Source organism: Candoia aspera, chromosome 1, assembly GCF_035149785.1.
Source record: "Candoia aspera isolate rCanAsp1 chromosome 1, rCanAsp1.hap2, whole genome shotgun sequence".
NCBI lineage: Eukaryota > Metazoa > Chordata > Lepidosauria > Squamata > Boidae > Candoia > Candoia aspera.
This window is the reverse complement of record NC_086153.1, coordinates 280,442,746-280,459,762: the sequence shown is the minus strand read 5'-3', so window position 1 is coordinate 280,459,762 and position 17,017 is coordinate 280,442,746. Positions and strand designations below refer to the sequence as shown.

At 40.2% G+C, this 17,017-nt stretch overlaps 1 protein-coding gene across 1 annotated transcript in view; it reads right to left on the bottom strand.

Annotated features, from left to right (window-relative positions):
* Positions 1 to 17,017, bottom strand: part of LTK (leukocyte receptor tyrosine kinase) — an 81,740-nt gene that overhangs the window by 39,282 nt on the left and 25,441 nt on the right. The window contains exons 9-10 of the mRNA XM_063288714.1: positions 13,017 to 13,189; positions 6,261 to 6,355 (exon numbers count right to left, since the gene is read on the bottom strand). Coding sequence (XP_063144784.1) covers positions 6,261 to 6,355; positions 13,017 to 13,189 — 268 coding nt within the window. The remainder of the gene's footprint in view (positions 1 to 6,260; positions 6,356 to 13,016; positions 13,190 to 17,017) is intronic.

The window sequence follows — 17,017 nt, the reverse complement described above, 5'->3', positions numbered from 1 at the left end:
CTGGTCTGCAATATTTTAGTAGGGTCTGTCTTTTGAATTTGAGGGCCAATTTGAATTTGAGTTGCTTCTACCAACTAATTCTTTCATACACAAGGCAAGGCATAGCCTCTTTATTTTTTTAATCTGAACAGTAACAGAGAATTTGATAGAGCTTTACCCACATTTCTTTGTGTATTTTTATCTCCCTAACCTCCATATACCTAAGTTCCCACTTACTCTCCATCATTTTTACTTCTAATTTACTGTTACTGTTCAACAATTATATTTAACCCAAATTAAAGAATCTAAATCTAAATGTGCTGCTGTGTTTCACTGTGTTTCTATAACATCTTACTGGTTGGTTCAAAGGATGGTCACCAGCTCTGCTCTTGACCTCACCTGATTAAGTTTAGAAGTTGCTGGAGATGGGCCAAATTGCTGCCCCACCTTTATACAAGCTATGGGTTGATATACTCAAGCAGGATAAAATCCCACCACCAAGTTGAAGACTATCTGTGTCAAAATATGGATGCTGCTGGAAAGAGATAAAGACATCTCTTTCCAGACTGTTCCCTAGTTTCTGATCATATGAGTAGCTACTCAGAAAAAAAAAGCATTGATGGTAACCTCTGCAGTGGTTATCTATGGCACATTATGGCTGCCTTGGTGTATAGCATCTGTTAACAGAAGAAATTATGCCTAACTGTAGCAACTGCTTGCCCCTCATGCACAATTCCTACAGAGGAGATTTTCAGCAGCAGGCTACCAAGGCCAAGCTTACAAAATAAAGAGTTAGTAATAACGTAGTATTAAAGGTTGAAGTGGCAAGAGCAACCAGTGCATTTTCTAGCCAACAGATTCTGGTCCCAGAATGTTAATCAGAGAATGGGAACTACAGTAAGCAGTAGAAAAAGCATTCATTATCAATGAAGAAGAGGGCCAGCTAATCAAAACTGATTTTCATAAGATGTAGCAGGGAAATATAATTCAACTACTCAGCCACGCCTTCTGATTCATAAAGACCACAAACCATTTCCACATTACATTCTGTAATGAAAGGAGATGAATTAAATATCTGGAACATATAAGGAAATGAGTACATTTCCATCTTAGCAAGAAGAAAATTAAGCTTTCTTCCTGCTCTGCTTCCTTTCTTCCTCTTCCTCCCACCTCCCTTCTGCAAATCTTCAGACTTAAAATTCTTTGCCTGTCAATTAATTGGAACTGTCAGTGATATCCAAAGTCCCTCTTGGCAAAGAAGGATGTAATTTTATTACTGAAAGCTGCTGGGTTTCTCCAAAATGTAATTGAATTAGAAGAGGATGGATGAAAAGGCTTGTACTCAGAAAGAAAACAATGGCAGCTTACAGGAATTCAAATAGCAGCAATGAACCTGAGTATTTTTTTAAAATACCATCTTATTGATGTATTCTTATTTTTAAAATAAACATGCTACCTTGGTTGTACAACAGCCTTTTCTAATCTGATGTCCTCTGTTGGCTGTTCTGGCTAAGAATTCTAGAAGTTGTAGTCCCAACAATTTTGGAGAGAACCAGATTAGAGAAATGGGCTGAACAGTATGCCAGAAATGTAGAACAGACCTTAGCAATCACCAAGGACATTCTCTATTTTATGGTATCTGTCCTGGAAAGTTCTTGTTTCCTCTTTAACTTAAGAGGAAACATTGTTTATGATTTCTTAAAACTTTGGTTAACTTGCATATGTAATTTGCTATCCAACTTATAAACTGCCAGTGAAAGTGAATGCAGACTTCACAGAAAATATTCTTAGAGTAGTTCAGACTATTTGTATGCCTTGCATATGCTTTGCTGTTAAACTCTGGTCCCTTTTTGTATTACAAAGAATGCAGGACTTGGGTGTGGCAGAAAAGAATGGAAGGATAACATTTATTGTCACCACTCCCAATCTCTATCCTTCTTCTACTGCCTCTGTTCTGTCTTGCCACTAGATGGTGCTTATTCCGATTTTAGGTAAGCAGGGCATGTTAAGTGTAGTTTTGGTAAACCTTCTGGGTTTGTTGTCCTCTTCTTTCTGAACATCACCAGCCAGTGGAAAATCAACTGTGAATCCCAAACATGTTTGGGAGATAGTTTTGACAGATGGTTAAATCCACAGGCTCAGCTATCTGTCAAAACCTGGTACTTCCCCAAGCCTGAGGACTGTTAATCCAGGGAGTGGGAGGGCTGATGGACAAAGCAGAAGATTCTTTCCCCCTTTACTGGGTGGAGGGGAGTGCCCAAATCACCTGTTTGGTGGGCTTGTCATGAGTGTGAATTTAGCTGATTGTTGGAACAGCGTAGTAAAGTGCTTCATTAAACAGCTCCCTCAGTTGTAGATCAGATGTCTGTCTCATTCGATAGTGGGCTTGGTGTTTTCCTATTTTAATACAAAGCCCTCCGCACCCCATAGACCAGATGTCCTGTGGGCTTGTTTTGAATGAAAGTTTAGTGCCTTGTCTTCCACAGCCCACTGGACAGCTAATTTGGGGACTCTTCCCAACCTAGCACTCCCTGCTAAATCCCACCAGATTCTGGGAGGTGGCAAATACAGCTAGAGAAGTTGGTGTGGAACAGCCAGACTCTCTGACTTCCCCAAACAGAATGGTCCTGGAGGACGGAGGTGCCTGAAATCAGTCTGAAGTGGTCCACCTGTCTTCACTGCTGATACCCATATCAGTTGGGTTGAAATAGACTTTGAAATTGACAAGAGTTGCTTTCAGCTTAAGGGCAGAAATGTCACTGTAAGAACTAAGGATGACTTAAGACTGCCTTACGTATAGATTGGGATGGAAACATGGCAGAAGAAAGATACAAATGGGGAAAGTCTCCAGTTACACTGAGGCAATGTATAGGTGGAGCAATTGCTACCTGGTTGTTTCTACTCCACAATACTATTTTGGTAATGGCAGCCTTGAGAACTGCAGTTTATTAGTTAAGATAATTCAGATGATCTGGGGAACCAATAGATGCCATGCTGATTTTAGTGCTGTGTGGAGGTTCATGTGAAGTTACTACCCCCTTCTAAAAATTCAACACCTTTGAACTGCTCTGAAACTACAGGAGAATCTGGACACCTAATTTCTGTGGAGGTATGTATCCATGTAATGCTTTTTTTGTATGAGTTTTTATTAGATTTAGAACAAAGATAAAAACTACAAAAAAGCAAAAAACTACAAAAAGAAAAAAGAAAAACTAAAACTGTGAAAACACAAAAAGAGAAAAAGTTTTTTAAAGATTACATAAAGAGGTGACTTCCAACTTTTAACAGCAAGAATATACAACAATTTTCCATAGTCAATCCTTTACTCTATATTAAACCAAAATCACATTATTTCTATAAATCATTCCATTAGCACATTATAAAAATCACTAAATATATTTGCTCCTTCCCCTTATACTATTAACAATCCCTTTTCCATAATGTTCCATCAAAAGTCAATCTCACTCATGGCTTACAATTCATTCTGTCCCTTTAATTCTTCAGCTCAACTGCCCAATCGTCATCTGACGTTTCAGCAAAAGCCTTAGTCTGCTGTTAGTAGAAATATTTCTATTGTTGTTAAGCTCTTCAGTTTCCTCCACAAGTGGTTAACATGCTGGGCTAGAAACCAGGAGACTGAGTTCTAGTCCTGCCTTAGGCATGAAAGCCAGCTGGGTGACTTTGGGCCAGTCACTCTCTCTCAGCCCAACTCACCTCACAGGGTTGTTGTTGTTGTGGGGAAAATAGGAGGAGGAAGGAGTATGAGGTATGTTTGCTGCCTTGAGTTATTTATAAAAAACAATTAAGGCAAGATAAAACAAACAAACATCCCCAGCCAGATGTCACATTTTGGAACTGATATTCTCTGCAATGTCCTGAATATCTTGCATAATAGCTTGACAAGAATCAAAAAGAATCTGTTTAAGCTCACAATGGAAATCCAAGAGGTTCTGCTTGAAATCCTCCACATTTCACGCAGTAGATTATGGCATCCCCTGGTACTTAACTAGTGAAAGTAGGAGGTAATGGAAAATTTCCAAAAGATGTTTACAGTGAAAGTACAGTAATAGGCAGTCCCAGGGAAAGTAGCAGGAGAAAACTAAAAGCTCAGAACAGCAAATTCAACATGGAGGAAAATAGCAAAATCTTCAAATTTAATGCAAAAATAATAGCAGGGAGACGATTACGTTTTCTCAACTCTCCTTAATATTTGGATAGAAAGTAAAATCCAAAACTTAGAAAGAATTTTAAAAAAAATTAATCCCAAAAATAACAATAAGCACCAGGACAGCTCGCTTCTCCTTGCTGTAGAAAGCCTCTCTTAGGGTACATAAACTTAAAAAAAATATAAATTGGGTGGTTGAGAAATGAGGTGGCTGGTCTTAGTGTCCCACTAAGGCTACAGCGTGGCTTGGAAATGATGACATCCCAGCCTCCTGGCAGCTCTTACCAGATTAGCGCAAATGCTGTTTACAATCCTCTGGCTGCATGTCACTGTTCTGGAGGACAGATGGAATGATTCCGAGTGTTTTCTTGTCTGTGAAAATGCTCCTGGGCTTCAGGAAAAACCTGCCTGAGCCCCAAAAAATCTGCCACATTGTCAGTTCTGCCCGTGGAGCCCGCGAGCACAACTGTTCAGACCGCCATATTCCCACTGGAAGTCCAAGAAAACTTACCCATGTAATGCTTGACCTGCATTTCACAAAGTGTCATTCAGGAATAACTTAAGCTCTTTCTCTGCACTTGGTATAGCGATCTTTGAAAAGATCTATCTGTATAAAAATGGCTGCTGGTTGCCTTCAACTGAGAAAGATATGCCACTAATTCTGTCCCAGATGAGTTCACTGCAGGTTTTCTGCTGTTTCTGCCTTTCATGTGGCTTCATTTTCTACTCCAATGTCTTCATTTTTCTATTCCAGTATCATTTTGTGCACTCTATGAGGTACTTCAGATGCCATCGACTGCAACCATTCACTGGAGCTGTTCCCTTCCAGCAGTTTGGAAGCTGGGGCAACATTGATCAAGTTCTGCCAGTTTCCCCTTTTAATCTAAGTGACAAGCAGACAAGTAGACCTGTATTTGGAAATAGCCTGACAGGTTACTGATATGGAGCATCTCCACACTGGTTTGTTACCAGCTTGGGGACCTTGAAAGGTGGCTAAAGCCTCCATCCAATCATGAACCCACACTTCCCCAGGCTGCTTCACCACAATATAAGGACAGTGACTGGTGGTAATTTTTCCCACTAACTGGTGATGCTGGCTGAGAGAGAAACAAACCTAAAGGAATCATCAATCAATACTCATAATTGTCCTGCAATTTAGTAGCAAGCCTCATTATTGGGCAGATTAAAGCTTGGGCAACTGGGAAGTGTGAATTATCTCTGCATTGCTTTCTGCTGCCTCAGCAACTGGAAGAATACGTATTAATGTGGCTGTGAGGAAGAGCCCCATGTTAGCACCCCCCTTCTACAGAGCCAGCCAATGGGAGGATGTCAAAAGCAACAGCCTGCTTATATCCCACTCCTCTTTCTTTTCTTCCACTGTGAAAAAAAAAAGGGGGGGGGAGGAACCTAATCAAAAGGGGTGGGGTGCACCAAAGCCACTCTTTGGAGCATGTGCAAAGGAGAAGCAGCTGGTAATGAATTGTTTCATCTACAGGGAGAGGGGAGAAACTCCAGTTGCTGCGAAGAGTTGGAGATCCTGTCCACCCTACAATTCCAGAGGAAACTCTGCAAAATGATCTTTGCAGTATTTCCTTGGCTCAAAATTTAGCTTCCTGTGCTGTGCAAACACAACAGGATGGAAATTCAGGCACGTCTTGCATGCAGAAGGATCAAGTGCTTCAGCAGTAAGGCAGTAATCAAGTGATGTCTCCAGTGAGGGCAGGGACTTGGAGCCCATTTTTCATGGTATAGGGGATTTCCTCTCCCCGCTTCCATTTTTAAACCTATCTGACAGTAATACAGCAAATTTTTGATTTTCCACCAAATTATCATTCAGAAGTTTGCTGCCAAATTTCAGTGGTATGTACTGGCTGCTGGCTATGAATATACATTATTTTTATAACTAAAATTGTACCCATAGAAGAGACTTTCTGATTTCAAGGAAAAAAGTGGGTTGCCATTTAATTTGCTTCATTGTGGCAATTATCTCAAAAGTCATTTCACATATGTTAGATTTAGAAAAGGGTTACCAGGAAAAAGTGCTACATACAAGTGGCTAAATTGCTTGTCCTTGTACCCTCAGAACGTAACACTTCCTTAATTAGAAAAAACTCACCATTAGAGAAGCAGTCCAGACCAAATGTAATGTTGTCCACAGCAATATCAGCTTGTGAATTCCAGCCCCAGTTAGCAAGGAACTCTAGATGAAAGCTTTTTAACAAAACATATTGGGAGAGGCAAAAAAAGAAATATTTTTAAAATCAACCTACAGAAAAGAAGTGAATGAATTAATATGAAAAGAACAATTTCATAAAAATGCATAAGGACAATAGCTGACATGGAAGCTATAAATCAGCAATACCACCTGGAAAAATATAAGGGTGCTCCTCACTTTTTTGCATTTCATAGGTTCCATGAAAACAAATATACCAAGGTTTTGAAATAAACTACTTTATTCAAGAGGGCTGCCAAAGTTACCTGTTACAGCACAACAAATTAAGAGTTGTGTGGCATTTTAAAGACTAACACAATTATTATTGCAGATGATGGTAATCTGTGTCAGGTTGCATATATTAGAATTAACAGCTAGCACTTTCCCTTAAATATTTTTATTTTTTTATTTTATTTTTTATCCCACCTTTATTAGTTTCACAAATAACTCAAGGTGGGGAACACACCTAGCACTCCTTCCTCCTCCTATTTTTCCCACAACAACCACCCTGTGAGGTGAGTTGGGCTGAGAGAGAGTGACTGGCCCAAGGTTACCCGGCTGGCTTTCATGCCTCAGGTGGGACTAGAACTCATGGTCTCCTGGTTTGGATTTATTTAGCTGCTCTGGCTATAAAACCAAGTTTTCCATATAAAAATCAGCCTCCCTTTTAGTTGAATTGTGCTATGAAAGGCAGGCCCCAAGCCTGGTGTCCCAGCTGACCGACTTAAATGACAGTGACATAACATCTGAGTTTTAATTAACATGAACTCAGAGGTGATCTGGACTTTGTCCCATACAGGCAGGGTCAAATCCCCCAACCCCTCTCCTCCTGGATAGGATGATTGCAGCACGTATCTTGGGGAACAGAGAGAAACAAGAAGGTGCATGCTAGGGCAGAAAGAGATGAAACTACTCTCCTCCAGCCCCTATTTATAGTGGGATTTCCAGAAAGAAGGAATTTCTAAGTGACCATTAGAATAGGAGAAGCATCTATTTCCAGAGATTATTCTCTACAGGTATAGGGGATAGTTTTTAACTTAGAACTGTGTTAAAATCCTTTAATTTGCTTTGCCTGGGTGCTGCTAACTAACCCTGTTTGTCTTTGGACCAAATTGGAAAGAATATTTAATGTTAGCTCCTTTCATCCATGCATGAAGACAATAATTTGCTTTGAAAATTCTTGTTTTTGAAATCTAAATTGGGGCATCACCCATTTTACAAAGCCATTGGTACGTAGCAGATTAACTCTCTCTTGTGATCTCTGAAAAAATTTATATTTACTTTTATATAATCTGTTCAATCCTTTTTTGTTTTTTGATTCCATTCTTTTGCAGTTGCAGAATCCCCAGTTGGGAACAACTCTATCTTTTCCAACATTGCATGACAATTCCTGGGGACAGGGGGCAAGGCCAAGGTGTGAACACCCAGGCAGCTTCTGTGAGGGTATTTTTGAGATCTCCTCTCTTCTATTCTATGGGCTCAGCCCTGCTGCTACAATGTGGTAGAGCACAAGTGCAAACCTCAAGCCCCAGTAACTGCACACAGCTCCCACAAACCTGCAGTGATATTATTGTTTCCAAACTGTAATGTTTAATAGAAGCAGAAATGTATCTTATTAGGTATGTTCGCCACCTTGAGTTATTTATAAAAATAATAAAGGCGGGATGGAAAATAAATAAATAAATACGACTAGAAAGTAAGCATATTAATTGCATTACATTCTATATAGATTTAAATCAGATTACATTACTTTTTTGTCCTGGACCCCTCAACAATACTTTTGGAGCACCATTCCCAGCTTGCCCCTCAAAGGCCAAGTGAGGCTTTTTTTAAAAAACCTTTTTATTAAAGAGTTTTACAATACTAAAAGATAATACAAACTGATATCAGAAAAAGAGAAGAAAAGAATAGAAAGAAATAGAAAGTGCAAAAAAGAAAAGAAAAAAGAAAAGAGATGAGATGAGAGATAGAAAAAAAAATAATATTTAAAGAAGCTATTCCTAATCTTCCTTGCAACAGGTACAGGCAAATTAATAATTCCCTACCCCCTATGAAATTACATATGTAGTTCACTTCTTCCCATTACAGCCCCCATTCCATTCATAAATCCAAAAATCATTGTCATTTCTATCCAAATGTCAGCAGAAAGCCCATAAAGGGTTTCCAGAATTTTATAAAAGTATTTCTTATTTTAGCCCTGGTCAAACAAGTCAACTTTATATTCCTTTTTTTTTTTGCTTCTCACAATCTTTGATGACGTAGGATTGAATCTCCATTCAGACTTCTTTCTCCCACGTCAAAGATTTCTTCAAGGCTTTAGAAAGCCTCTTTTGTAAATCCAAAAATAAGTCCTTGCCCAGGTCCTTTTGCATCTCTTGATTTGTCATTTGTATTTTCACCCTGACTGTCATCTCTGTCTTATAATTCTCAATTTCTTTATTTTCCAATATTTCTCCATCAGCTAGAATTTGTATCTCCTCTTCATCCTGTCTATACATAAATTCTTCCATATTGTTATCTGTCACATCATTCACTTCTTTATAATTTTCTTCAAAAAATACATTTACAGGTGCAGAAATTATTGCTGTCAAGTTAGTTTCTCTGCCAATTCTTCAAAAATCCTTTGAAATGTCTCAAGTGTCATATATTTAAACTGTCATTTTTCTTGCCTGGAACTTTAGCCCCCACGAGTGGCCCATTTCTATATTCATGAAGTCTCAGGTTTCATTTGCTTTGTTTTCAACTTTCAGCCAATAATCTCTTTCTTGATAGATTAAACAATCTGTGTTCCCATGGAACTGCTGTTTTGTTTACTCAATTTTTAAAAGATTTTAACAAAAGTCCTAATATTCCAAATTTGTCTCATTCCTTAATCTGTTTAAAACTTTCTTAAATTAAATTATTATTTAGCTTTTTCCCATTTATTTTATATTCTTTAAGTTCTTTAAAATGCTAGTTAGCTTTTCTTCTATTTTGGGATGAAGTTTTACTCACCAGGTAGTTTTTCAAACTTGTTGTTTGGAAGATCTCTTTTAGCTGTAAAATAATTGTAAATCCAAAGCTGATTAGAAAGTGAGGTGGTCATACCCAGTGTCCTTAAAGGCTCTACCATGGTTGGCAGCTTGATGGCTTCCCACATCTCCCAGTGCTCAGGCCCTCGGGATAACCGCTATCCTGCGGTTTCCTCGTGAAGAGCAACTGTCCAGAGCACAGGTGGGCAATCTCATCTTCTCCTTGTCCATAGGGGTTCCGTTGGACTGAGCTTGCTGACAGCTCATCAGTCATTGCTGTGGCATCTTTGCTCTTTTGGAGATGTCTTGTTTGCCATTTTTCCTCACCTGGAATCCCGAGTGAGGCTTTTGAACATGAAAAAGTTATGTAACCCTTGTAGTATAGGCTCCCAAAAAAGATAAATATAGTGATATGTGAATAGGGGGAGATAACATCCTTTGCAAAGGACATGTTACTCTTTTCTCCCCTCATTAAACAAGAGAACAATGACAACATTTTGTCTCCAGCAACATCACTATATATCCAATGAGTGTAGCAGCAGGAAAAACACAGAGTAGGTCTTGTTGCTATAGCAATATGTTCCTTCACCACTTCTGTCAATGTCAGAATAGGACAATAATTATTACAACAGGGTCTTGCTTGTCACTGTGGAGTCACATTTTGTTGGCTACATAGCGTCATGGCATTCCTTCTCTCTCACACGCAACCCATGATCTCCAATTAGTTACAATAATGGTGGTACAAATTCTTTTAAAAGGAAACTGAATAAGCAGAAAGAACAGATGATTGCACACAGTCACAGACAAACATAAAAGTGCTTGATGTCTGTATATATTTCTGCAGATAGAGATCCATCAGCAACAGTTAGCAGAAGGCAGGACTTCTTTAAAGGTTCAGAGTTTGGACTGGGATAGAGAAGAATTCCAGGAGCTTTAAAAGGTTATTTTCTATTTGAGGAGGACTTTTAGAAGTCTCAAAGTTTACGTGCAAGCCTGGCTCAGGAGAACATTATGTACATTTCTATATTACTCTAACTCTATTGTCCAATTTTTCCAAAGATATCTGTCACCATCACCACCCATTTTCTACAAGATTGTGCCTATTGTGACTCATAGCATATTTAATGAAGGCAATGACAATGCACTTCCATGCTGCTGCCTAGAAAACTACATGGACATGGAAATCCCCAAGAGCCAAGTACAACTTGAAGGAAGCTGTATCTTACTCAGTGGTTAATCTATGATGATTGGTTGACAGCTGCATCTCCCACTTTGCCTGTTTTCTGGATTGCATCTCTCAGTTACTATCCTATCTTTCATGGACACAAGTAAAAAAAAACAAACTGCTGCCCCTTCTTCAACCCCTGCCTCCTCCCATAAACACCTAGTATTCTCTTCAGAAAGGGGTCTTCTCATGCTGCAAGACTGTGGGATCAGTGAGAAATGCTTGGCCCTGTTTGTAAAGTTCTCTCTGTCAAGCTTGTCTGCAACCCCTCCTTTCTTCTTTGTTGTTCCTTATGCTTGAAACTACCCTAAAGCCATTGCACTTCATTTTGGGTTGTGTGTGTGTATCTCTTCAGTCCTCACTAAGTCTAAGAGCACTTCCACATTACTACTATCGTCATTCACCAAACTTTCAGAAGCAGTTAAAGATGGTCCATGGTCGTCTTCACTTCTGCTGACTTGATTTGCTAAGGAATGAAAATCACTGTACTGAAGTTCTGCAGCAAAAGGTCCCTCACCTCCACTGCAGACAAAAGACAGACAAAGAAAACAACTCCCCAGCAGCCAGGTACTTTGCAGCCAGGTTCTTCCAGTGCTAAAGAGAAATAATGGTCACCCTTGCTTGCTTTGTCTGGGCTGTTGGTGTGTGTATGTGTCAAGTTAGCATTTCCCTCCTAGGACTTGAAGTCCAGCAGCTGGGAGAAGGTGTGAGGCAAGAATTCCTTCCTGTGGGGAAATTTAGCACAGCCCCCCTCCATGACTTCTGCACACCAAGCAGTTCGAAAACATGCAAATGTGAGTAGATTAATTGGTACCGCTTCGGCGGGAAGGTAACGGCGTTCCGTGAGTCATGACCCACATGACCCGGAAGTGTCTATGACAACGCCGGCTCCAAGGCTTAGAAACGGAGATGAGCACCGCCCCCTAGAGTCGGACACGACTGGACTTTACGTCAAGGGAAACCTTTACCTTTACTACCCCTCCATGAACTCCCCAAACCCCAGCTTAGCAACAGGTTAAAACCTCACCACAGCCAAGTGAGAAATAAATTGCTCACATTGTAGGACACAGAAGTCTAGGAATACTTTCAAGTTTGGGGCGGTATCCTTGTGTGAAAATGGCCTAAGAATGTGTATTGAACAACAGATATATTCTTATACAATGTCCTTCATCATCCTGTTTTTATGTCAAATTTTACATGGTGAAATTCTTAAAGCAAGGTATATTCCTTTGGGAAAGTATCTTGCACATTGATGACACAACACAGGACAGAGGTTTTCAAAGTTTGCAATAACTTGACCCGCTAAAATGGTAACATGAATTTATGTGCCTTCGCCATGAATAAAATTAAAGATTCCGGTAGGGGAAAGGATGGACCAGGAATAAACATACTGCTTAACTTTAATAATTTAAATTTCATCTATATATCAAATACAACTACAATAGGACTTTATACCTTGATAAAATAAAACCTTTTCAATGGAAATGAGCAAAAAACAACACAATTGGAAACCATACTTTTTATGGGAACGATGCCCTTGCTTACTTTTGGATAATTCTTGAAATCTGGATTTCATTTTGAAGACAACCACTCTCTTTCACCAAAATCAAGAGGGGGTGGGGGGTGGAAAGGCAGAAGACGAAAAAGTGTTTCCTTGCCTTAAATAGACACTTTTAAATGGTTCTTAACATTCTGCAGGTCGCAAAACGCTGGCAGGCTGCAAGTTACTTCTGGTGCTTTCTCTGCTAGCATAGGTGCTCTACGGTCACAGCCCACCTTCTCTTTCCCTTCCAGCCCGGCCCTTGTAAATCCCACCCACCCACCCACCCCACTTGCAATTTCCTCCTCTGTGCTTCCTCCCAGCCTTTCCTCCCTTCTCCTTCCCTCTGCAGAGGGAGTGTCCTAACAACCAGGAAACACACTGAGACAATGAACTGGTCTCTAATATTTATTACTAGTACTTAACAAGAATCCTAACAAACTGAAGAAGCGTGGGAAAAACCCAGACATATAACCCCCAAGGGTTAAGGCGGTCCCGATCTGTGTCTCTTTGAATGGCTGACCAATTCCTCAGTGCTACGCATGCGCTTGACAGTCTGGATGGGAGCCCCCTGCTCGCCATCCTTACTCATGACAGGGAGGGGCAGAACTTTGCACAGATGCTTATGATTATTTGTCCTTTGAAAGGCAAATATAGTACCTTTAAAAAACAACAGCCAAAGAACACTTGAGCTTCACGTAGGGCTGTGCACCAGCACACTTTTGCATCAAACTAGCAAGCTTGCCTGGAGGACTTGCAAGGAAGGCACTGTCTAGCAACCCTCCATCCATTGTCTCACAATCTTCCCTGAAGGTCACAGCCCACACAATGAGAAATGCAGAGGTAATAATAGTAATAATGAATATTCCTGGTGCTATGCAAACCTGTTCTGAAGGCTTGGCATTTCCAAAGTTACGATAAACCAGTGATCACTCCAGCTCCCTGATTTTTCCCATACCGGTGGGGTCAGACTGCCGCTGGTTGCCCCTTCATCTTCTTGTACAATGAATGAAATGGTGCCATTGTAATTGCCAAAAACATATGCTGAGAATTGGACCTAAAGTGAAGGTAAAGTAGTGAGACGGAGAAAAACTGTGTATGAGGTCTTTTCTAAGTATCATACCTGAGGACTATGACCTTGGATCATACATATTAAAGTTCCATATTCAGAGAGAACCTATTAAGAGCTTAATAAAAATAATATCACACAGCATCCTGGGAATGAATCACATGACGATGAGAAATACAAAAAAATCTTGACCTAAGCACTTGTACCTCTGCCTTTATGATTTTTATCACACATACACTGGAACCAAATTTTCTGGTTTTGGAATGAAGCCTTACAAAAGTTAAAACTAGCCAGAAAGGACATCCATTGCTGCAGCCACGTGGAGGAAGCAGTGAATGAGCTGATATATGTACCAGGAAGCTGTGAGATCTCAGTTTATGCTCTGCTTCTGCTAATGGGGGCAAAAATGAAAAGCCCTGGGAAAAATGGTATTTATTTACCAGGCAGTAATTGCAATTTTTGATCCAGAGTGAAGGCAACACTGTCACCATCATGGATCGAAGAGAAGAACTTAATGGAAGTGTGTAACATTATAGCCAGCTAAAGCTGAAGACAAGCCAAAACTGAATCAAACTTCACATTGGAGCTATGCTAGAACCACTTAAGGTCAGTGGGCCAAACTTTCTACACATAAACTTTTCCTTCATTGGCATTTCTGCAGGCCACAAATGCCTGTATCAGTTATAGTGAGCAAAGGCAGTCAGAATTATCAATCACATTAAAGCTTATCATACAGCATCCTGCATGCCACCTGAATCAATAACGTACACAGTTTGCTCCGTTAATTTGTACCAGCAAAAGTTGAAAGAAGGCTAACACATTTTATTATGGTTTTAACTTCCACAGACTAAATTCTAATTCATCAGCTCAGATGCATGAAGCATTATCCTCAGCTGATCAATGCAGTAATCATTATAGTTATACGTGGGTTCAAGAGACAAAAAGGGTTTGCCTTTAAATCTTCATGTATATATTTTCTCTTCTCTGGCCAGGAGAAATGGGAGACTGGCTGAACTAATCAGGATATGAATTAATAAACTGTTGCTTATTCTTACAAAAAAAATCCTATAACACAACAACATCACATCCTTATGTCAGTGGTTTGAAATGGAATTCCCATCACCATTTTCTTTCCCTTTCTGGATTTTCCAAATGGCCAGTCCTACTGCAGCCTGTCTGCTATTTATGCCACATTTCTTTATTCTTTCCATTTTTAAGTTACCCTATAGCCATGAGCCAGGGCAAACTGGATGTGGTTATTGGTGAGATGTCAAGATTAATGATAGACATTTTGGGCGTCAGTGAACTGAAATGGACTGGAATGGGCCACTTCACATCAAATGACCACCAGATCTACTACTGTGGACAAGAGGACCACAGAAGAAATGGAGTAGCCTTCATAATTAATCGTAAAGTGGCTAAAGCAGTGCTCGGATACAATCCAAAAAATGATAGTATGATCTCAATTCGAATTCAGGGCAAGCCATCTAACATCACAGTGATCCAAATATACGCCCCAACCACAGATGCTGAAGAAGCTGAAGTAGAGCAGTTCTATGAGGATCTGCAGCACCTACTGGACAACACGCCTAAAAGAGATGTTATATTCATCACGGGAGACTGGAATGCTAAGGTGGGCAGTCAAATGACACCTGGTAAACATGGCCTGGGAGAACAAAACAAACCAGGACATAGGCTGATAGAATTTTGCCAAGACAACTCAATGTGCATAACAAACACTCTCTTCCAACAACCTAAGAGACGGCTTTATACATGGACTTCCCCAGATGGACAACACCGAAATCAGATTGACTACATCCTTTGCAGCCAAAGGTGGCGGACATCTATACAGTCAGTAAAAACAAGACCTGGAGCTGACTGTAGTTCAGATCACGAACTTCTTCTTGCACAATTTAGGATCAGACTAAAGAGATTGGGGATGACCCACAGATCAGCTAGATATGAGCTCACTAATATTTCTAAGGAATATGCAGTGGAGGTGAAGAATTGATTTAAGGGACCGGACTTAGTAGATAGGGTCCTGGAAGAACTATGGACAGAAGTTCGCAACATTGTTTAGGAGGCGGCAACAAAATACATCCCAAAGAAAGAGAAAACCAAGAAGGCAAAATGGCTGTCTGCTGAGGCACTAGAAGTAGCCCAAGAAAGAAGGAAAGCAAAAGGCAACAGTGATAGGGGGAGATATGCCCAATTAAATGCAAACTTCCAGAGGTTAGCCAGAAGAGATAAGGAATTATTTTTAAACAAGCAATGCGTGGAAGTGGAAGAAGACAATAGAATAGGAAGGACAAGAGACCTCTTCAAGAAAATTAGAAACATTGGAGGTAAATTCCAGGCCAAAATGGGTATGATCAAAAACAAAGATGGCAAGGACCTAACAGAAGAAGAAGAGATCAAGAAAAGGTGGCAAGAATATACAGAAGACCTGTATAGGAAGGATAACAATATCGGGGATAGCTTTGACGGTGTGGTCAGTGAGCTAGAGCCAGACATCCTGAAGAGTGAGGTTGAATGGGCCTTAAGAAGCATTGCTAATAACAAGGCAGCAGGAGACGACGGCATCCCAGCTGAACTGTTCAAAATCTTGCAAGATGATGCTGTCAAGGTAATGCATGCTATATGCCAGCAAATTTGGAAAACACAAGAATGGCCATCAGACTGGAAAAAATCAACTTATATCCCCATACCAAAAAAGGGAAACACTAAAGAATGTTCAAACTATCGCACAGTGGCACTCATTTCACATGCCAGTAAGGTAATGCTCAAGATCCTGCAAGGTAGACTTCAGCAATTCATGGAGCGAGAATTGCCAGATGTACAAGCTGGGTTTAGAAAAGGCAGAGGAACTAGGGACCAAATTGCCAATATCTGCTGGATAATGGAAAAAGCCAGGGAGTTTCAGAAAAACATCTATTTCTGTTTTATTGACTATTCTAAAGCCTTTGACTGTGTGGACCATAACAAATTGTGGCAAGTTCTTAGTGGTATGGGGATACCAAGTCATCTTGTATGCCTCCTGAAGAATCTGTATAACAACCAAGTAGCAACAGTAAGAACAGACCATGGAACAACGGACTGGTTTAAGATTGGGAAAGGAGTATGGCAGGGCTATATACTCTCACCCTACCTATTCAACTTGTACGCAGAACACATCATGCGACATGCTGGGCTTGAGGAATCCAAGGCTGGAGTTAAAATTGCTGGAAGAAACATTAACAATCTCAGATATGCAGATGATACCAGTTTGATGGCTGAAAGCGAAGAGGAACTGAGGAGCCTTATGATGAAGGTGAAAGAAGAAAGTGCAAAAGCTGGTTCGCAGCTAAACCTCAAAAAAACCAAGATTATGGCAACCAGCTTGATTGATAACTGGCAAATAGAGGGAGAAAATGTAGAAGCAGTGAAAGACTTCGTATTTCTAGGTGTGAAGATTACTGCAGATGCTGACTGCAGTCAGGAAATCAGAAGACGCTTAATCCTTGGGAGAAGAGCAATGACAAATCTGGATAAAATAGTTAAGAGCAGAGACATCACACTGACAACAAAGGTCTGCATAGTTAAAGCAATGGTGTTCCCCGTAGTAACATATGGCTGCGAGAGCTGGACCATAAGGAAGGGTGAGAGAAGGAAGATCGATGCTTTTGAACTGTGGTGTTGGAGGAAAATTCTGGGAGTGCCTTGGACTGCAAGAAGATCAAACCAGTCCATCCTCCAGGAAATAAAGCCAGACTGCTCACTTGAGGGAATGATATTAAAGGCAAAACTGAAATACTTTGGCCACATCATGAGAAGACA